This window comes from Paracoccidioides brasiliensis (genome assembly GCF_000150735.1).
Source record: "Paracoccidioides brasiliensis Pb18 unplaced genomic scaffold supercont2.1, whole genome shotgun sequence".
Taxonomy (NCBI): domain Eukaryota; kingdom Fungi; phylum Ascomycota; class Eurotiomycetes; order Onygenales; family Ajellomycetaceae; genus Paracoccidioides; species Paracoccidioides brasiliensis.
The window spans coordinates 1,017,046-1,039,389 of record NW_011371358.1 but is presented as its reverse complement, the minus strand read 5'-3'; the positions used below and the strand labels follow the sequence as shown (position 1 = coordinate 1,039,389).

General features: G+C 41.9%; 5 protein-coding genes across 5 annotated transcripts; all 5 read right to left on the bottom strand.

Annotated features, from left to right (window-relative positions):
* Window positions 1–138: 138 nt before the first annotated feature.
* PADG_11080 (uncharacterized protein) lies at window positions 139–1,907 on the bottom strand (the record flags this gene model as incomplete). The annotated part of the gene is made up of 4 exons (XM_010758381.1): window positions 139–484; window positions 582–992; window positions 1,076–1,391; window positions 1,487–1,907. 4 exons carry the CDS (start codon window positions 1,905–1,907, stop codon window positions 139–141), a joined length of 1,494 nt encoding a protein of 497 aa, XP_010756683.1.
* An 841-nt stretch (window positions 1,908–2,748) lies between these two features.
* PADG_00314 (Atypical/ABC1/ABC1-C protein kinase) lies at window positions 2,749–5,128 on the bottom strand (the record flags this gene model as incomplete). The annotated part of the gene is made up of 3 exons (XM_010757474.1): window positions 2,749–2,926; window positions 3,023–4,362; window positions 4,454–5,128. 3 exons carry the CDS (start codon window positions 5,126–5,128, stop codon window positions 2,749–2,751), a joined length of 2,193 nt encoding a protein of 730 aa, XP_010755776.1.
* Window positions 5,129–6,968: 1,840 nt separating this feature from the next.
* PADG_00313 (uncharacterized protein) lies at window positions 6,969–8,387 on the bottom strand (the record flags this gene model as incomplete). Its single annotated transcript, XM_010757473.1, has 2 exons — window positions 6,969–7,854; window positions 7,921–8,387. The coding sequence occupies 2 exons, from the start codon at window positions 8,385–8,387 to the stop codon at window positions 6,969–6,971; spliced, it is 1,353 nt and encodes a 450-aa protein (XP_010755775.1).
* A 1,327-nt stretch (window positions 8,388–9,714) lies between these two features.
* PADG_00312 (holocytochrome c synthase CYC3) lies at window positions 9,715–10,929 on the bottom strand (the record flags this gene model as incomplete). The annotated part of the gene is made up of 3 exons (XM_010757994.1): window positions 9,715–9,961; window positions 10,030–10,763; window positions 10,831–10,929. The coding sequence occupies 3 exons, from the start codon at window positions 10,927–10,929 to the stop codon at window positions 9,715–9,717; spliced, it is 1,080 nt and encodes a 359-aa protein (XP_010756296.1).
* Window positions 10,930–12,226: 1,297 nt separating this feature from the next.
* PADG_00311 (uncharacterized protein) lies at window positions 12,227–14,983 on the bottom strand (the record flags this gene model as incomplete). Its single annotated transcript, XM_010757472.1, has 5 exons — window positions 12,227–13,076; window positions 13,167–13,297; window positions 13,397–13,734; window positions 13,809–14,393; window positions 14,830–14,983. The coding sequence occupies 5 exons, from the start codon at window positions 14,981–14,983 to the stop codon at window positions 12,227–12,229; spliced, it is 2,058 nt and encodes a 685-aa protein (XP_010755774.1).
* Between the last annotated feature and the right edge of the window lie 7,361 nt (window positions 14,984–22,344).

Sequence of the window (22,344 nt, the reverse complement as noted above, 5' to 3'; positions counted from 1 at the left end):
ATCAATAGCAGAATGGAGTATCTTAAAGTCAAATATATTTCAAAAAGAAGAAGAAGAAGAAGAAGAAGAAGAAGAAGGGAAAAGGGAAAAATCCAAAACCAGGGCCGCCAACCTCCAATTTGCGCACGTTACGGACACTTACCCAACCAAAATCGATGGCACCGCAGGCTGTATCTCCATAATCTTAAACCCGCCCTCATCTTTATCCTCACCTTTCCTCGGCCATAAAATATGACGCAACACAACAGCCCGCACCATCATAACTGTGACAAAAACGTACGTCATCAGTAGTAAGATGATCATCGCGCATCCCACGATCTCAATCTCCCGGGACGCGAACGCGTTGCCGATGGCGAAGGTGGCCGCCACCAACGCTGTGTTGGGGAAAACGAATGAGTACCATGTCATAGAGAAGAGCATGTGACCGCGGCTGACGGCAGACCAGTGGCCGAAGGCAGCAATGAAGAAGAAAAATATGGCGAGGCTGGAGAAGGTGGTTAGAGATGTTGTCGAGAGAGCTTATTTGAAATGAGGGGAGGGCGTTTTTCTTAAGGGGAAAATAATAACATGCGAAACCATACCCCCAGAGCCAAAGCGCGGCAAAATTCGCTACGGTGCGAATAACTTTGGCGGCGAAGGGGCCATCGCCCATGAAATCCGCCGGAAATGCCCGGTCGGCATTCTTCGCCATACCCATAATCCCTACAACTGTAAACGCGCTAGGTCCGACGGAGACAAACATGCCTGGTCGCAAGTTTTCTTTAGGTAACTTCTGCGTCATCAATCTGTATATAAATGCTGAATACACAGTCAGAGACACAAGGAAGCCCACGCCCTGGATAGTCGTGCCTCCAACTATAATGCGCAGAGCTTGTCTCTGGGATAAGTCGCTGCTTAGTATGCCGGCATGGGGTCCGACTATTAACATGGGGTAGGCGGGGAAAATCCATATGGGCGTCATCTGAGCGATTGTAAAGGTCTGCGTTGACCATCTGGGTCAGGTCAGCACCACAGCCGTTGCCGAATGGCGAGTCAAGAACGGATGCCGTTAGCATGTTGTATTTGGCGTACATACAGGATGAGATATATGCCGGCGGAGAACATGACGGCCAGTGCGGCATTGAACCAGAATAAGATACAGGTAGCTGTATTCAGCCACTCGCCGGATTTCATCAGGCCGTATTGCGAGATGTTGATGAGGATAGTCCCGAATGAGACGATTGAGGCTGGGACAAAGAGGGACTCTGTCGGATGCAGGAATGATGCTTTGAATGTGTATGGGAAGCTATAAAAGCGGAAGATCAGCAGGCCCCATATGCAGCAGTACAGGACGATGTTGGAGAGCATTACTACAACGCCAATTGTATAGAGACCAGGGAAACGGTACGGAACTACTTGATCCTTTAGCTTGGCTATCAAGAAGAATATTACCAGAGTATAGGAGATGGGGTAAAAAGTAGATGTAAATGGACATATCATTACATACCCCAATACAGCACATTCGCAACCCCCCCGGTCGCCATCGTCAGCGTGAAAAACGCCCAAGTAAAATGTCGCATCCTCTCCTTCCATGACAGCGTCAGCGGCCAATCCTCTGAAGAATTATTCACATGGCCAGTGGAGTCATTGAAACCATTTTCCTTCCTCAGCCCGTTGGATTCCACTCCAGCGGTCGCGGAATTGTTGTGGCCGTTGTTTGCACCGTTGGTTTGATGAGATGCCCGGGAACGGATACGATCAAGAATTGGTGTAGCAGGGGGAGCAGATTGCGGCGGTGATACTGGCAAGGACTGGTCTGGGAACGGAAAAGCGGAGGCGGCACAGTCTTCCACATCCTCGATCGTGGGGGTTCGGTATCCCTCATCTCCAGGCTGGCGGAGATGTCGTGGAATCGAAGTTGTTAACATCTCCTCCTGCGTTCGCCGGGCGGAACATGCGCATTGGTCCTGGTTGGAATTGGGGAAGAGCAAAACGAATCGAAGGACGGATAAAATAGGATATAAGGAGCTACGGAGATATGGTGGCAAACCATTGAAGTTTACTGTGATGAGCTCGCAGAGTTGATTGTATATCTCGACTGCAAAGAAGTGAGAAGGGGAAAAGAGACGGAATTGGCAAAAGAAAAACAGAGGCAACGAAGCGAGAAAAATTACAACTCAAGGATATGGACGAAGAAGGGTGAAATAGTCAGAGTGATCAGTTGCAGTTCGATGACATATTTTTCGTAACCGCCCCGCAAAATTAAATTAAGAATGGTTAAGTTAACTCATTAGTTAACAGAATCATTTGACGGTCTGCTAAAGATCTCCAGCAGTTCAAGCCCAACCCGCTTTTCCTTTCTATGCTCTTATTTTCCCTCCAAATAGTCTGAGCGGGCTGGCTGGTTGGTTTGATGATGGAAATGCCCGATCCACTCCCGAGATCCAATGGAGCATCTAAATATTATTCCACCTTGTCGAAAAAAACAGGTGTTGATATAAGCACCAATCGAGATACCTCCACCGGCTGTAAAGTTTGCGTAAATGGTATCATATATATCCATATTGTAGATATTTATATACACGGGAATTAAACCGAGAACGGAGGTAGGAAGCCAAAATTTGGAGAGCCAGAAACAACTATAATATCAGAATGAAAGGGCAAAAGAAGATAAAGCCGGCGGCCTGTCTATGTTAAATAACCCTGCCCTACCCCAACCATTTATCATACCCGGCCCTTTCGTGAACGATATACCTAGATTGATGCCTCTTATATATTCGGCGACAGCAGATCGTACTTCACACACATCTCCACGTTCTCAATACTTGCCTGCAGGAATGTCCGCGCCTCAAGCCCGACCCACACCTTCAGCATTGACGTGTCGCCTTCTCGCACGGACTTCAGTAATGTCGTCCCAGATCCAAGTTGGCGGAGGATAGGGAGTGCGCTTTTTCACTCTTAAGTTAGTAGTTAACTTACATAAAATAGGGGAAAAAAAACCATTAAGAAACTCCAGAAAGGTAGGGGGAAACAATAAACTTACCTCTTAAACAGATCCAGCTCGGGATCCAAACTCCTCCCAATGCCCTCAAGCAATAGGATAGAAACAACCACATTGACGAAGTCCCCTTCCAGCCGCACATGGTGTGCCCGCACCAAATACAACACCTGGCTCAGCACATCGCCGATTTTCACATTTCCCAGTGCAAATGTCCGCCCCTTGACCGCTAGAACAAGATGCTGCATCTTTAGCGCGAAGATCTCTGGATCGATGACGGCATCCGGCTGCCGGCACCGCTCCACCATCAGTTGTCCGGATCTGTACCCGTCAAACTCAGCCACAGCACGGAACAGGTCAAGGAAGTTCCGTCGGTTGAGGCTGTTGAGTTGCGTGACGAGGCCGGTGTCGAGAAAAATAAGCTGCGGGCGGTAGCCTTCCTTTTCGATTTCCGATAGAACGGCATTCCATTTCTCTGGGTCCTTCTGGTATGGTCGGAGGCGATTGAGGACGGACTCGGTTACATCGACCTGGCGTTTCTCCTTTGCTGGTGTGCTCGGGCGGTAGGTCTTGAAAGAGAGATCTAGTTGCCCCGGCTTGTAGAAACGGACCATGATATTGCCGGGATGCAGATCAGCGTGGACAAAGTTGTCGATTAGGAGCATGTGTAAGAAGGCGTCGAGGCCCTCACGGGCTATTCCCTGCTGATAAACCCCTCCGCCGCTCTCAAGAAAAGCAGCCAGCGGGATCCCTTGAGCAAATTCCTCAACTAATACCTCTCTAGTCGTATACTCAGTGTATGGATAGGGGAACCAAGCGGTCGTCCGCGATTTAAAACGTTCACGGAAGAGCTGGAGGTTTGCAGCTTCAATCCGTAAATCCAGCTGGAGTCGCATCATGTGTCCAAACTGCTTCACCTCATCAGGAAAGGAAAACCATTCCATCGAAGGGATGGCATTGATCACTCGCGCAAAAAAAGCCATGATCTTCAGATCTCGTCGCACTATCCTTTGCACACGAGGATGTAACACCTTGATCGCAACGTACGACGAAGGCACCCGCCGCGGACTGATTTTCACCAATGTATCCACATTCTTCTTGAATTTCGCTGCTATATTCAACGGCTTATCTTCCACATCCAGTTGGTCATGTACAACGAGACCCGGTCGTAGTTTTGCTTTGTATACTTGTGCAATAGCTCCGACACCCAGAGGCTTCTCGTCAAATTCTTCAAAGATATCTTCGAACGGCATGTTGAACGCGTTGCTTATAATCCGTTTCGTAGCATTTAATGAGTGAGCGGGAGCGTTGGAGTGCAGCGAGGACATCTGCACGCACAGTTCTGGAGGAAATATATCCGACCGCGACGCCGCCCATTGACCAAGCTATTCATATAAAACAATCAGTTAGCCTACTGCTCCGAATCTGTGCATTATCATTATTCAAATTGTTCTTTTTGACAAAGACAAAGCCAACCTTAATAAACGCCGCTCCGCCCCTCTCCATAGCTCTAACCAGAAACCCATACCACCAAAGCGTCCCAGTTCTCTCCCCATCCCGACTCCTGACCCTTGGCCCGATCCAGATCACGGGTACTGTGACAAGAACCGGCACAAATATGACGAGTAAATGGAAAAATCGCAGAGCAGTAGCCACGGGCTCCACCACATACTGATCGACGAATATATATATGCTCCGACAGAGCCGGATCATCCCATCCACATCATCGGGTATCCTGCGCCGCGCTCGCGTTTCTTCGCGCGACGCCGCTAGCATCTCGCTCTCCGCAGTCGTGAAGGGGTCATCTGCACCATTCTCAGCAAGCTCGAGAAAGGCTGCAGGAGTTAAGATGGCCGCTAGGAGGAGAGTGGAGGTTCCCCGGTAGGTGCCGAAAGTGCGGCAGGACCCTGAAACGTTTTGGTGGCTCCGCCATTGGAAATTGTGATAATGCTGTGATTTTCCGGGATGGTGCTGACGGCAGCTTTGGCGTAGAGCGGGTGTGTATTTGGAATTGTAGGGTTTCGAAGAGAAGGAGAACAGACGGTGCAGGTAAATCGCGGAGGAGCTGGTAGGTGGTCTACCAGTTTGCTTGTAACATGATAGAGTAGCGGGATTGGGAGGGAAACGGCCCAGCCAAAGGGCCGCTCTCATATTATCACGAGGGGGTTCGTTTTCAAGGTTGTCATTAGTTCATCCTGTCGGATATCTGTATATGGGATGTTAGAAGATACAATGGATGTTGTGCTCCGGGCATTAATTTTTGTTGCAACCAAGAACAAGCCGAGTTCAAGTTAAGTTGAACGACAAAAGACGTCATAAGTCGGGCATTTGCTGAGTAAGCCAGGGGCCAGACAGCGCAAGCATGGGAGCGTAAAAGGCTTGACTGTCGAGTTATAGTCTTAGATATTTATCCATATTTATTTGAGTCTTTGCGATATGGTCTATATATTTATCCGTTAATCTCCAGAATATACATACCGACCACCAAATAGCAATCCATGTCATAAATTTTAGGATACAATGCAAGACAACAATACACAATGCCCCAGTGGACACGAAACAAAAGCCATATTTTAGAAGAAGCCATATATATATATATATATATATATATATACCATCACCCATAACTGTCCAGCCCGCCTGGGAACCCAAAAATACTACGATACACGCTTTATCGTACAGGTATATGTATATGCATTCATGCCAAACGCAAAGAGTAGAACACACATCTTCTCTCTCATGAAAATCCGACCAAAAAAAAAAAAAAATACCACGGAGAGGTACGTACGTAGATATGGGGAAGTGGAGGAATGATCATAAACAAGAAGCCATCCTAGGTTATCAACCGGCCAATGAAACCCAAACGGGTATTTGACCCTATTCAGGAGGCGTGCAAGTAACTATCCAAAGGAAAACTGCCGCGTACATGGACTTTCGACGACGGTCCTCAAGGTTTGCGCATTGCAAGTTGGGAGGACTTCATTCAAATGAGAGATTATTTTAGCGAGCTGAGATGTAAATGGTTCGTAAAGTAGACAGGGAACCTATTTCTCTTTGATAGGTAGGAACTTGTGCTTACGATGAGATAACTCTAGGCATATGGCGGATAAAACCTGTGTGGGAGAAAGAAGGAATACAGAGAAATTAGCTTATGAACGTTTCCTGACGGGAAGGATGATTCGCATCGACGGGCGTTGTAGCTAGAATTTTGCAAAGGCACAATTGTATCCATAAAAGAGAGAAGAGAGAAAAGAAAGGGTCTCCGAAAGGGACAACGATTTCTGCTTTGCTAGCCCGGAGACAGGACAGGCATTTGCCGTTGCAGGTGACGGCTCATATGCCAGAGGAGCAACACGACCAAAATCGACACCATGTTGTAATTACCCACGGCATCGATTCCCCCATATTCACGGTGAAGATGATTTGACATAAACCTTCGGGGACCGTTTGGAAACCCGTATTAGAATGCTTATGAAGTCGCGTGATGATTTCAAACTTCGATTTGTCCTTGAAATCGACATCGAGTGGACTCTCTTTTATTAGTTTCTGGGTGATCTTGTGAATACTTTTTGATGTCGGAAGAGATATTAGGATTGATTCGTGTTTGTTATTGTTGTATTAGCCTCAATACCGACAACTGTTCACAGGGAGCGAATCATAATCCGTATTAAATGAATGACCTGAACAAAAAGGAAATAAAGTATAATCACCCCAGTGAGAGCACGGAAGTGTTCGTCTTCAGCGGGCGATCTTTGGGGAAGAAACTCCCTTTTCCTTTTTGAGGGAGAAACTAGTAGGTAAACCGGTATCTAAACTAGTTATAGTTAGTTAACTAACTATCCGATCCGCGGCATTAGATATCCACCCTTCCACCCAGATCTCACCGAGAAATATACAGAAAAATATCCTTCATCTATTAAATTTGAGAAGTGCGATTTGAAGGAAAAGAACAAAGAGAGGTAGTTACAACTTCCAGCAAAACAGAATGAATTCAATTCATCATGGGCGTCTCATGCGCATCCGGATCTGCACCATCTAGATATCTCCACAAACGACTGAGCTCTCGAACAGTCATACCAGCTCCATTTTTGCCGTTGCTGGGGTCATCCGGACAAATACCATTCCCATTACCCGCTGATACAATCTCAACACCTGAATCACTTTGCGAAGATGAAGATGAGTCATGGCATATCGAGTTATCCGAAGTGATTGCAGCAGCAGCAGTAGCCGAATGAACCTCTCGTTTCCGACAAGTACATTCATCAACCATAACTTCCTGGTCTAGAAAACACTTGGTCCCAGGATCGCCATCTGGATTGTCCAGGGGAAATATATTATTTAGATAATGCTGGTTAAGCATATGGCCCGTCGCCCCATTACGAATGAACACTTTACCACAATATCGCGTCCTGGAACAGCGGACATTATACATGACTCCCCATCGCGGAACGAGATCCTCCTCATTGACGTAGTGCTCAATGTACTGGATGACCGCAGACCGCTGTGAGGGCGAATTAGGCCGAATCGCACGCAGTGGGTTGTTGAAATGGCTTGCAGCGCAGGCAAATGTGTACACTTCGAGCTTGGCCATGTTTTCAACCGGGAGATCGTTGAATAGCAGATCTAGCACCATGGAGACGATTATGCCACCCTGTGAGTGGCCGATTAGTATCACTTTGTGCACGCTGGCGTCCGTCAAGCAGCGTTTGAGGTGGTCATATGCATAACGCGTGCTGTATGTGTTGTAAGAGAAGGACCGTTGAAAAATACACTCGATGACATCCCACAGGAGACCGCCTGTGGGGTTGTGGATACCCGTTATTACACGGCCAAAAATTTGCGAGAGTCTAGCACAGTTACTCTGAAGGCCACGGTTCCTATTTGATTTTGATTTAACTCCGTAGAATGTAAGTTAAGGTAAAGATAACAAAGGGAATTCATACCCTCCCATCACCCCATTGACAAATATCCACCTCTCATGATTATGAGGATATGGCTCCGCTTCCTTAACCCCTATCCTCGACTCGACTATCATTGGACCCTGAATCGGGGCTACCAAACCCCAAACCAGTCCCAGAATTGCCACGAAAATTCCTGTACTTAGCCATCCAGGTAATAGTGTAGCAGATACCGAGGCAACCAAGCATAGAAGGGTCTCGAGGAGCGTGACAAATACCAAGAGGCCCAGGTACAAGCTATTTTTCCAGTGTAGGGAGAGCTCATCGTCGGGATATCTCGAGGAGAATGGATAGAAGAGTTTTGGTAGGAGGTAGAGCCTCCATACCAGCGTACGAATATCCCGCCATAACAGGAGTAGCGGGTTGTCGCAAGCTCTGGGAGTACCAGTGGAGGCTACGACGTCTGCCTGCGGTGGGATATAGCAAACTGAAGATGTTGAAGCTGGACTCATTGAGCGGTGTAGCCAGGTAACCAAGCGGTAAATCTTGCGCAGAGTGAGATCATGAGATACCTTACAGGGGACTTGTTTACCCACTTAATGACTTAATGAAGGGTTCGTAGAGATCGAATGTGAGACTCAAAAGATGAGAAAAATGAATTCAGAGAGCCAAATTTGACGAGGAAGAGAGGACGTAATAAGAGAAACAGGATCCAGCAAAGCTGCAAGGAACCGTCCTTAAGTCAGGCTCTAGTGGCCTCTTTTGACGCTGTTGAGGGGGGGGTCAAGCCATGCGGCGCGGTGTGCATGGTACAGCGAGGCCACAAAAATAAATATATAAGAAACTTCTCAGGTGACACACCAACATACTCCATAGAACAAAAGAAACAAAAGGAATGAAACGTCAACCTTCGCAGGGTTGACTGTAATAAAGGAGGTAAAAGGCCCATAGTTGGTAGTAAACGAGACGCCTACAAGCCACAGTGACATCAAAGAGTCAGAAGCAGGCTAGTATCCAGCCCAGAATAGACAAACTTGGGGAATCTGGCATGGTGGTCACGAGTGCCTGGATTACGCCATCAACAAGGCAGAAGAGACCCTTTGAAAGCTTATTCTGCTGTTGTAAGATGTGCACAGGCTGAGAGAATCCCTCTGGGAACGTGTCTTCCCCACAACGAAAAGATCCGGCTTAATCTTGAGGGAACTGTTGTTGGCAGAGGACTGATCCGAGCTGCGGTTGGGTGGGATCGAAGGCCAAGGCCCGCTGGAGATAGATCACGGTCACATGATTGTCACTCTCAATACAGACGGGAATGTAGGATTTTCAGGCAGGCTTAATAGATTAAGGCCCAAGTGAATATTGTCAAGGATAGACTCGCTGGAATTTATGACGGGAAAAGAAGGGTGAGAGACACTTGTACGGAATCGTTGTGTCAGTAAATATGGTTCAGAGCCCCGCAACAGAGGAAGCAAGCAAGGAGTTGAGTATTGGCTTATTTATACTAGTAACAATGTCCAAGGAGAGCAAATGAAAATGAAAATCAGACGAAAACACCTCTTCATCCCATATACATGCGTCCGTCAATCCCTGCTAATAATCCGGTCCATGCAAATAAAAAGATGTCCACGAACACGGCGCGAACCGTAAGAGAAAAAAAAATGGAAAAGAAGAGGAAGCTAATAAAATACAATTGGTCAAAATAAAGACCACCAGCAAGCTTATCCATGCACAATCATACAAAATGTGAACTTCAGTTTCGGATTGGTCATCTCACAGCATCTGAATCTGGTTGGAGAGGAAGCAGAGGGGGGGGAGGGGGGTTGGGAGGATGCAAGGAGGCTACTGCTTCGGCTCTCTCGAGGCTCCACCACTGGCTCTCCACCACACGTCTCCGCCCCATCTCATCATGCGTTCAATAACCGCTGTAGGCGTGTCAACTGCAGGACGAATATCAAGATAGAACACCGGCTCTCCATCGGGTCCTGGTGGACCGGAGTAATAGTCGATTACGTAGCGGACCTCCTTGGGTCCCGATGGTGTCTGGCGGAGCACATACCAGTCATGGCGGTCGAAGGGAGGGGCCGTCCTTCAACCATTGTTAGAGGTTAGACTACATGGATGTGTAAAACGAGCCAGGAAGAAGCAACCACTCACCCAAACTTAGCCGGATAGACCCAACCAAGCGCCTGCAAAATGGATGCCTTCGGCGTCCTATCCTGCGGTCGTCCCATAAACCTCACCAATCTCGGCTCAGGAATCTCCAACCCACCTGCTCCACTCCCATTCCCATCTTCACCACTCTCTCTCCTCCTCTCCATCTCCATCTCCTCCCGATATATCTCATGCCACAAATGCGTCTCACCCCGCTTACACCGCTGCCATCCCTTCATCAGTCCACCAGCAAAAGTCCGTTCCCAACCCACAATCTCCTCCCACGCGCCCTCGTTGAGGAAGTTGTGCACAGCCACCATTGCCTCTACCGCATCCTGGGGCGTGTCTGAATATCCCTTGCGCAGGAGCGCGTTGTACATCTGCTGGGGGGAGGGGTATTCCCATTTACTGCTTCTTCCGTTGCTGCTGGCATCTGCACGTGGAATGGAAGAGATCTCCCGCTCGACGGGGAGGTCAACCGTTTGGTTTGGGGCGCGGGATTGGGAGAGGGAGGTGAACATATAGTTTAAGGGGTTGAGTTTGGAGAGAGTGGATTGGGGTTTCGATGAGGGAGGTGGAGCTGTTGTGGCAGTGGTTGTGGCAGTGGTTTCTTGAGAGGAGGTAACGAGAACGTAGAAGGGGGAGTCCTTTGAGCGGACGGGACAGGATGAAGGAGGGTGTTCCGTATCTTGTTGGGTTTTGGCGCGAAGAGAGGGAACAGGGCACCCGGAGGTAGACTATGCGTAGTAGAAGTCAGCCAATCTCTCATAAGGTTGAATCATTTGGATTGAGGCACTTGCTTACCAGCAGCAGGTTTTCGCGCCCGAATGGCGGAAGCGCACCCTCGGGAATGTGTTCGTCGGTGCTAGAAGGGGAGGGCGAGGATGCCCAGAACCAGCCCATTTTTTGTGATTTTCCTTCCAGGAGAGATCTACGTATTCGCAGAAGGGTTTGATTCTATTTGTAAAAATTGGAGTTATAGATGAGATCGAATGTAAATATGTCAAATGTCCCAACTATATTTTTGCCTTCAATGAAAAAGAGTGAAATGCCTCTTTTTCGTCAAGGCTGCATCACGTGATCTCGATCTTATTAGCCAATCGCACTCTATCTATTTTGCAGCGTATCAAACCTCTTTGGACGCATAATTTCACCTCTTTCAATCAATACCAAATCAGACCAACAATTTCAGTCCAACCTCTGCTGCGATGCATTGTCCTCTTGCTTGACCATCCCGGGATCCTTCTTCTCAATCGAAATATGAATAGCACACCGCAGATGGTTGTTGCACGCTTCTGTTGCAGTATGCTTTCGATTTCAGATCCTATGGTGGCATTAGCAAAACAAGTCGTTGCTAGTTAGAAGCTTCCAAACGTCTTTCAATCTCTGCTTTCAAGACCAACAAGCCTCGGCAAGTGTGGAAATGCTACTTTCTCTCCTGCGTGGGCTGGGACCGTGGGTTTTGTTGTATGGGATGTGAAGAAGGTTATACGGTTGATCCACCGCAATGAAGGGTAGACTTGCCGAACCCAAAGATATTTACATTTCTTGAAGGTTGATTTGCAAATTGCGTTTGACTTTGTCTGACAGGCATCATTGTTGGTGGACGGGCGTGGACTTGGCCATGCCCAGATAGGCCTTGATTTAAAGTTACACCACACTCTGCTGGGAGATTTTCATCTGTTTAGCTCAGTGGCAAATCTCGCACCAGGTCCTGGGAATGAGCATTGTGCACATACGGCCGACGTATTCCTAAAAAAACATCAATTGTACTCGTTAAGAAAGAAGAGAGGAAACACAATAATATTTATGGTTCTGCTCAAAACAAAGCATATAGTTGATTCATGCCCTTCCTTCAAGCATATTCCAACACCAGCAGCATTAAGATTATCAGCAACAATGAACAGAAGAAAGGAGGAAAAGAGACAATTCCTCTCAACTACAACGCCAATCTCCACTCTTTATCCCAATTAACCCCAGCCCATTCATTCATAAATCTCTTCCCACAACACCATCCCAAAAGAAAAATAATTCCCCCGAAAGTGAAAGACTATAACCTCCCAGCGCCATACAAGCCCAATTAAAACAACCTGACCAAATGCGACACAATCCAATACAATCCAACAGGAAAAACATCCAGATAAAATTCCTCCCAAATTTCCTCCCCATTATCCCAAAAACCAAAACAAAAACAGATTCCCTACACCTCCCACTCTCCCTCCGTAACCTCCACAACAACAGGCCCCTCCTCCGCCTCCTCCCAAATCCTCTCAAAAATCCCCCCATGCAACGCCTTCATATACAAAAATCCACTCAAACCCGTTTCAACTGCTCCCCAATCCCTCCACCCCCTCACCCTCCCAATCTCCTTCAAAATCGGCAAAAACAAATACTTCGTGGGCTGGTCCTTGGCACACCGCGCTCCCACAAATGCAGCCCAAGCCAGCAAATCAAGCTGGGATGGGTGCAGACGTGTGAAGGTTGATGGGTGGAATTTGGAGATGGCGTTGATGAGGTGGTGGGTTAAAGCTCGGCCCATGCCGGAGGAGGGAGGCGAGACCACGAAGGATTGGCTTATGTGGCAAATTGCAGTGATGCGGGTGAGGTTTTCGAGGGAGGTGAGGGTGTGGGAGTCGAAGGGGTGGGGATTGTGCGGTCTCGAGAACTTCTGGTTTGGGTTTGGGTTTGTGGTTGTGAGTTGGGATTGGGCTGGTGCGTGCAGCTGTGCGAGTCGGAACGGGTAATCCAGCAGCTCATATTCTGTTTCATGGCTTTTGAATAGGAAGATTTCATGTTCGAGGGCGGTGAAGTGATTTGGGTCGAGATGGTTGGCGTATTCGAAGAAGAGGAGTTTGCGTAGGCTGAAAAGGGCTTTGCGCAGTTCTGGGGAGAAACCTGTATATGTGCAAAGGAGCATGGCGGTGTTGTGTAGTGGTGAGGAGGGAGGTGGGAGCATGCGTTCTAGAGTCTCTGGTGGGATTGGTTGGGAGTCCCATGTTAGAGGGAAGAATGGGCGGGTCATTAGTCCGCAGGCGGTGGTGACGTCGCACCTAGGAAATGTTAAGTATGCAAAATGGAGGCGGGGTAAAATACAGATGCTATTTAATATGAGTTGTACGATGGATGAAATGAGTGCTCACGTTAATATATTACTGAGAATGCGGGCTCCTTCTCCTTGAAACGATGAGTCGCGAACACCACCCCGCGCGTCGACCATTTTCTTGAGGCCTTGGATATGTATTCGCGCTTCATCAAAGTCTCCAATAGTCAACTGTTGGTATTTACAGACGAGCGATCAGCGCAAGGCTCGAAACCATAGGAAAGCTTCTTCCCTTGAGTAACTACAGGGAAAAACGGGGGCAAAACTCACCGCACTCGACGTCAAACTAATAACAACATCAAATGCCGAATCCGTCAGTGCCAGTTTCGGATCGAGCATCTTCTTATTCATTTCATTAATACATTTAGCCTTCATGACATAGTAATCCGGTTCGTAGAGGATGCGATCCTTCCCCGCTGGCTGAACGGGGAGGAGATGTGAATGTTTCCCCTGCAAAATTGCCCGATGCGCTGCGCACAGACTCATGTATCCAAAAAAGGGACCCGGATCTGAGATCGCTTCGGTAATGATGCGGGCCATGCGATTTTTACTGGTTGCCGGTTGCTTCGTTTCGGCGGGGAAGGTCATGGGGATGAGGACAGATGAGACTGAGTAGTTAGTTTTTAAGATGTCGAATGAGTATATAGATGGGATATTGGGGACGTAAGTCTTGTAGGCTTACAGTACTTTATCAACCCATCGATGATGGTGAATGTCGTCGGAGTTGAACCCGGCAATGTGCCAAAGGGATCAAATGCCCATACAGGCACCTGAGTTACCGGACTCGACGGGAACGGTGAATGTGCACCATCCTGAGTAATGGATGTAGCTGATGATCCCACACCGGACGGAGACTTGCTAGTTAAGAATATTTCCGCAGAAGACGATCGTGAATCCAAACTGCGTTCTTCGTTGAGAGCACTATCCTGTGTCATCTCCAGGTCATCATTGGAAACATTACTCTTCCATCTGTTCTTGGTAGTCGTGGTTGCGCTCGTGGACGGCAGTGGCGAAGAGGAAGACGAGGACCTCTTCTTTATCTCTTTGCTCTCGTTTTTGTGCTCACTTTTATCTCCTCGTGTAGAAGTACGCTTTAACCCGGCCAGTCTCTCACGACGGCGCACATCACGCATGACATGGGACCTGATGGCCCGACGGGCCCGTACGTCTTTGATCCGTTTTGAGGCAAGGTCATCATCGTGGTCGATGAAAGTGAAGGAAGGACGATCGATAGAGGAAGTAGAAGGCCCTTTGGAGGTTGAGGGTTCTAAACCTTTTGTTTCATTTTTGTTCCACGCCAACATGCAGGCACATGTGGTGGATAGACGTTAGCATAACTGCCATAAGCATTTCAGAATCTTCTGGAGCTAGCTCAAGGTTTCACAATGGCCATAAGGGAAGTTTTATGTCAGGGAGAGGTTATCCCACATGCAGCCTGCAAGGTGGCGTTGATGGCAAACAATTATTCAACACCACTCCAATTGGCCATGGTGAGAAATGGATAGACAGGAACTAGAGATATCTTGGCAACAGATATGTCCTCTATAAAGCATGCAGGGGGTAGCAAGTAATTGGAAACATCATCCGAGGGTGAGTACACAACCCCTCGCTGAAGCAATATCAAGGAGCAAAGACGGAAGAGCAGGGAACTAACAATAATTACCACGGAATTGAAATAACTTTATGGAACAACAAAAGCCTACCTTGGACGGGATTGATAGAGGTTCTAGACAATGTACTCTGGTCTAAAGCCTGTAGTTGTGGATGTAGATGTTGTTGTAGCGGTTGTGGTGGTTGCTGCTGTGGCGGAAAACTCCGACCCACCTCCTCCCATTGGATCTGCGGATGATTCGCCATGGTGGGAACAAGTCAATCAACCCAATCCAAAACCAGCTGCTAGGTAGCAGGGACAGTAACGGCAAACAGCAACGGTAACAGGAGCAGGAACACTATTGATCGGGATCTCTCTGTCCTCTCTCTCCAAGAGTAACGGTTGAATCGATCAGTGAAACGACAATCGGCATATAACCAGCTGTGCCAAATCTAATGCGTTAAAGCTAACTGCGGAACGCTGAGATTCGCGAGAAGCGGCAGGTAAATGTAGTGGGTCGCAGAAGATCATCCCTAGCATTTCCTTGACGGTGGGTAGAACCAGAACCACGGCTGTGGGATTCTCAGTAGGACAGGCAGAGCCCGCAGAGGGAGACAGACACGGGAAGCGACGTCGTGCAGCAGGTTTTGCAGAAATGATTGGTGATATGTCACCGAGATGCGGAGGAGATATATCCAAGGGGTTGCACGTGTGCAAAACAGTTGGGAGAAGGATAATAGAGTAGTGCCCATAGGAACGGGAGTATGAAGTCCTGTTGTCGAGGTTGGACAGTGGTCGGAGGTCGAAGATACGGCTGTTTGAGTTTGTATGGCTGAATATAAGATTCAGCCGGTTGGGATTAGTTACGACATTGTCATTGAACGGTTCTGCTTATTCTCGAAAGTATAAAACTAAAAAGAGAAGATAGGTAACGAAAAGAAACCCCGCTGTTGAAGTCCAGCAGCATACTCGCTCTCTCACATTTCTCAGTAGTTATTTAGTTAATTGCTATATTCTCGGTTTTAACTTGGTGTAGATGGAACCTCCGCAGCTTAATTTTTATCCGGCCCAACAACTTACAACCCCGGACCCATGAACAAAGGCAAAGGACAGCTTCAACAACAGGCACAATGGCCATTGACAATTGACAGGTAACATGATTGATTTATAGCTGTCCCATGGATCCGGCTGCCTCCCATCGTTCCCAGCGAATGAGACCACTCTCCCTGCATCCTATCCGGCTCATCCTAAATTCTGCCCGCAACTCTTCCCCAAGTTCATGTCAACTCAAGCAAACAAACCCATCAATAATTTCTCGTCCAGTCAGATCCCAGCATCTGCATCGAAAATTTCAGAAGTTGGTCTGGTTCCCTTCCAGCCCATCAGATTGCCTCCCCATACCACTATTTCCCTCCATCAAGGTCCCAAGTTCCAGACGCACACTCGGTCAGGCCGCGACCGAGAGAGGGGAAGGTCGTTACCTCGCACCAATCGACTTGGCAGTTATCTGACTTAGCAAAAGCTTCGGACAGCAGTGATTAGTTAGAACCTGGGTGGAGACTTGGAAGAGAAAACTCCCATCCAATAGATCACTACTCGCGATGTCATTGAGGTATTCCACATCCAAACGTTCTTCCATTCATATGTCCCTGGAGAATTAGTTGAATAATGGCTTTGTTAAACTTCGAATGTTTCTCAGATTGTTACTTCAATCATAAATTATATTCCGAGAGCCTAGTTAACTATTTAGTCGTTTGCAAACTTAAGGTCATTTGAGTTTGAAAGTCTGGGGTCTGGTCCCCACATTAATAACCGTACCACTAACTAACTACTGGTTGTGGGTCTCAGATCATGGCTCAAACTTTGCTCGCCTAAATATGGTACTCGCGAACTTTTCCGTTACCTCAACGGACTGCCATTCCTGCGGAAGCCTATTTCGAGCTTAATGACTTTTTTCGAAATCCAGCTGTATTACCAATTGCCACTGATTTTTATACAACAGCTAACTTAGTGGATTACATAGTCAGAAAAACAAAAACTTTCTGGGTATTGATGCATACAAGCAATCAAATAGGTAGGATAAATCATGTCTGATTCTCTTCTAATAAGATGGGCAAATGCCCTGCTATATATATACACACTATAATCACTCTATATGGTAGGAGCGATTGCATAGGATAGGAAATATAGGAAAGATTGGGGCCTCTGAGTGGATTAGGGAGGGGCGAATAGAGAGCGGATACTAATATAGAAAGGGGCGAAAGAATAGGGGCGGAACGCCACAGTATCTTGCATGAAAAAAATATTTGAACAATATCAAAAAACATCAAAAATATTTAAAAAAAAAAATTCATTAACTTATCAAAACAATATAGAAATTCATTATCAACTATTTTTTATAATTTTTTTTTTATTATATGTTCTCAAAGCTGATGCAATGATTATATATCTCACTTTTGAATTATAATGCATTTGATATGTATTATTAGCAAATTGATTAATATATTAAATCATCTCTTTATACAGATTAATCTTTTTATAACCTCTTCTTATTTATATATATTCATATCTATCAAATGATTTAATTTACTCATTATATTAAAAAATTAAGCTTCTAATCAAGAAGAAAGACTTCGTTTAGCTATTAAAAAATTAAATTTTTTATATTATGACTACTGGTCAAAAGAAACAATGTTTATCACTATCAGCTTTACATGATCAAATTTTCAATCACTTTAAAATAAAGCTTTAGAAAGATTATTAGATGTATTTAAAACATTTTCTATTAGAGCTATAAAAATAGAGATTTTAATTTTATTATTAATTATTTACTTTGATAAAATCATTATAAATTATATTATAAAAATTATAAAAATATATATAAATTATTTAATTTAAATAAAAGTATTTATTTTATATTTATTAAATATATCAATAAAATATTTAAATAAATATTTTAAAAATTTAAAAAAAATTTCTCTTTTTAATTTTATAAAATATATACAATGATTAAAGATATCAAGTTTAAATACAAAAGATATAAATTATAAAAAGTTCCATTTTGAAAAAAAAATTAATTTTAATTAATAGATATTTCTTTTATTAAACTTTTTAAAAATTATAAAATATTAAAAAATAAATTTAATATTAATATATTTTGATAATTTAGAAATTGAAGAAGTATATTTAAAAGTTAGTTTAATTTCAATATATTTTAAATTAAACTTTGAGTATATATTATATTTTTAAAATTTTAAAGTAAAATATAAAATTTTTTATATTAGTTTAATAAGTTTATTAATTAAAAGTTAAATATTAAAGATATTTAAATATTTTCAAATAGTTTAATAGTATTAAAAAGATTTTAAAAATATAAGATTTAAAATATTCAAATAAATCTTAAATTAAGTTAAAGAATATAAAATATTAATATCATAACTATGATGATATAGAATGAAATTCATTCAGAGACTAACTGATCTCATAAAGTCTATCTTATAAATTAGACTAAAACAGACTCTGTTCAAACATCAGTATAGTAACAGTGTTAAGGAAAGAGATAAAGCACTAAAGATAAAGGTAAGGTGCTAAAGACAAGGGTAAGATGCTAAGAACAGAGATAAGAAGACAAGAATAATATACTTAGAGTTATATAAAACAGGCCTTGCCTGGACTCATTTTTTAGATATCATCTTAATATTTCATTGATATAGCTTATCTAGTTAGCAATCAAACATCTGTTTACCTGCATCTAAGTTGAAGTTATAATATAATACTAAGATCAATTGCTTTTCTTGTTCTTTTTAAAGCAGGTTTTCAGATGCAAAACCTTTGAGAAATTTTTATCTACTTTTAAATCTCTGAAAAAACCACTATGTCTGAAGCAGTTAGAGGATCTAATAGTCAATAAAGGTCAGACTGAGACATGCTGACCTTGGCTGGAAAAGACATGAGGTCAGAAAAGCCTAAGTTAAAAAGACAGTTTGTTGAGGTCTTAGCAGAGAATATAGATCAAGTATATCAAAAGATTGCTAGCCTTATAAACAACATAAGAGGGACTCTAGATAGAATTAGAGCAGAATGAGATAATGAGAGAAGATAAGAAAAGAAACTTGACTGTCAAGTGAATAAACTAATAGAGAAATGAAATACATTGCAGCAAACAGTGAACTCATTAGCCTTATAGATCAGACTGATAAACACTCATAGAGCTCAACAATTAGCCAAGCTGGACAATTCTAAACATCTTACAAATGAGAAGAATTTGATGTTTAAGAACTAGCTCTTCTGAATGAAATGCAAGTTAACTGTTAATGCTGATCATTTTTCAATAGAAGAAACTTCTAAAAGAGATTCATAAGCAGTCTTTAACAGCACACTCTGAGAAGAGAAAGCTACACTCACTAGTGAAGATAAGATACTACTAAAATGACTAAAGCTAAAGTCACTATTGTTGGGCTCAGCGCCCGACTGAGCCCGACTGAGGCCCGGCGCCTGGTTAGACTCGATGTCGGATTAAGCTCGGCGCCCGATTAGGCCTAATCCACATCACGTGGTCACGCCACCATGCAGGTGGTTATAATCCAGGCAGGCCCCAGCACCCCCTTTCATCCCATCAAGCTTAGTATTTTGTTATAAAGCAGTTAGGAACGCAGAGAGTTTCCTTCTTATGCAGCTCACATTTACTCCCTAACAACTATCAATTCCTGGCAGAGTTTGATAGCATATATCAATGAATTTTATAGATAGCTCTATGACAAAAAGAGGTCATAATGTGATATTGATAATTATCTATCAACTGAGTAAGAAGTTTATATTCATCTCTATTATGAAAAAGGCTGACGCCAGAGAGCTAGTAAGGCTTTTCTTAATGTGCTATTACAGATACTACAAAGTGCCATATTCAATTGTATTAGACTGAAAACTACAGTTTATCTCAGACTTCTGAGATGAATTTATCAGATAATTGAGAGTTAAGCTAAAGTTCTCATTAGCTCATCATATACAGATAGACGATCAGATTGAGATTGCAAATCAGTATTTGACAATTAAGCTTTATTTATATGTAAATTACTATCAGAATGACTAAGATGAGTGATTGTTAATAATAAGTTATGCAGCTAGAGCTTTGAAAAATAAATTTACTAAAATGACCTTTTTTTTAACTGTCTACAGATATAAATCTAGAATGTTCTTTGACTGGAAGTCACTATCAAAGATACTATATAAAGAGAAAAAGCTTAAATAAGAAGATATCAGACAGTATATCATTCAGATAAAAGAAATCTGAAAGCTAATAGCTGATAATGTGAAAAAGATATAAGAAGTCATGAAGTTAAATGTCAATAAATACTGTCAGAAGTCAGATTTTGAGATAGAGAATAAAATCTTTCTATCACTCAAGAACTATAGAATTCAACACTTAAGCAGAAAGCTGGCAGAATAAAATAAAAGTCTTTTTGAGATTATTGAGAAAGTAGACAATAGCTATAGACTAAGTCTATCAAACAGCATGAGAATTTACTTAATATTCTTTTCAGATAAGCTATAAAAAGCTGCAGATGACACTCTATCAGAACAATTAAATAAAGCTTTAAAATCAGTTAAGATTTAAAATGAAAATGAATAAAAGATTGAAAATATTCTAGAAAGTCATTTCTCTTATAGAAAACTTCAATATCAGGTAAAGTGATTAGAATTTAACAATGATTCAACATGGCATTCAGTGAAAAATCTAAAGAATGCACTGCATCTAGTTTGAGAGTTTTATACAGCAAATCCAATAAAGGCAAGACCTTCAAAGCAACTGAATAAATGAATAGAGACTTGAAAAAAGGACAACTATTTAGCAAATAAAGCAGATGATGACCTACTAACATAAGGGCACGCCTGAGCTTCAAAAGGGGGGTAATATGATAGTGTAGAACAGAATCTGTCCAGAGACTAACTGACCTCATAAAGTCCACCTGATAGAGCAGACTAAAACAGGCTCCATCTGAACATCAGCATAGCAATAGTGCTAAAGACAGGGGTAAGATGCTAAGGACAGGGGTAAGGAAATAAGAATAAGGCGCTAAGGGCTATATAAGGCAGGCCTTGCCTGGACCCGTCTTTTAGAAATCATCTTAGTATTTCGTTGATGTAGCTTACCTAGTTGGCAACCAAACACCCGTTCACCTGTACCTAGATTAAAGCCGTGATAATATCGCAAACTAAAGTCATGATGATATAAAGAAAAAAGCTTCAATTCATCTATCTAACTAAGCAGTTGCGATAAGAATACTAAACTGAAAATTAGAATATAAGAATGAATGAGCAGCTAAATATAAGCAGATGGTTAAGAATTGAAGTGCATCAATCATATTTCATATTACCAGTGACTACGCTATAACAATAAAGTTAAAAGATGAAAACATTGAAATTTATCTATTTTAAATACTTATTATAGCTCAGTCTAGAGTCAAAATAACAATAAAATAAACACTTCAATTCATCTATCTAACTATGTAACTGCGATAAGAATACTAGAGATTAAAATATAGAATGAGTAAGCAATCAAATATAAAGAAATGATTGAAAATTGAAGTAAATCAATCTTTCAAAGCAGAGCAGATTAATTTTAATTTATATTACAAGTAGATGTACTATAACAGTATCTATTTTATATATATATATTTTAAAAAAAAATATAATTAATAATAAGAATTAATATTAAAATTTAAAAAAATAATTTAAAAATTTATTTTTTTAATCATATATATAAAAGAAATTAAGAAATTATATTTTAAGAAATAAAGTAATAAAAATAATAATCAATATATAAAATATAAAATAAAATTAAAATAATAATTTTTATTAATAAAATAAAAAATTTTTATAATTTAATTAAAAGTTTTAATTATATTTTAATAAACTATTTTTTATAAAAATATTTTAAAAAATTTAAAAAAAACTTTTATTAATTAATTTTATAAAAAATATTTTTTAAATTAAAATAAAATTTTTATTAAAGTATATAATTAAAAAATATTAAATTTAAATATTATTTTATTTTATAATTATATTATTTTTATCTATTTTTATATGATTAAAAATATTAAGCTTATTTTTTATTATATATTTATTTAAAAATTGTTTTATTTTAGAATAAAATTCTATAATTTTATATATTAATTTATATTTATAAATTAAAATTATATTATAGTTAATTCTAATATAACTAAATAAATATCATAATTTTTAATTTCATATATTTAAAAATAAAAAAAATATTAAAAATATTAATAATTATTATTTATTGAGTAATAAAGTACATCTTTATCATATTAGCTTTATTAATAATTATTTTTAATAATTAAAAGTAAGTAGAATATACTAAATTATAATATTAACAGAAAAAACTATTTAATAATAAAATATATAATATAAATGTTTTTTTGTTAATAAAATTAATCTTAAATATTAAATTTTAAAGATATTAAATATAATAATAAAATAAAATAGTAGAAAAAAAAATTAAAAGCAATATTATTAAATTTAACATTTTATACATATAGATTTTGATTTAAAATTATCTTTTTTCTAATTAACTCTTAACTGAGAGTGATTTATGATGTTAATGATGATA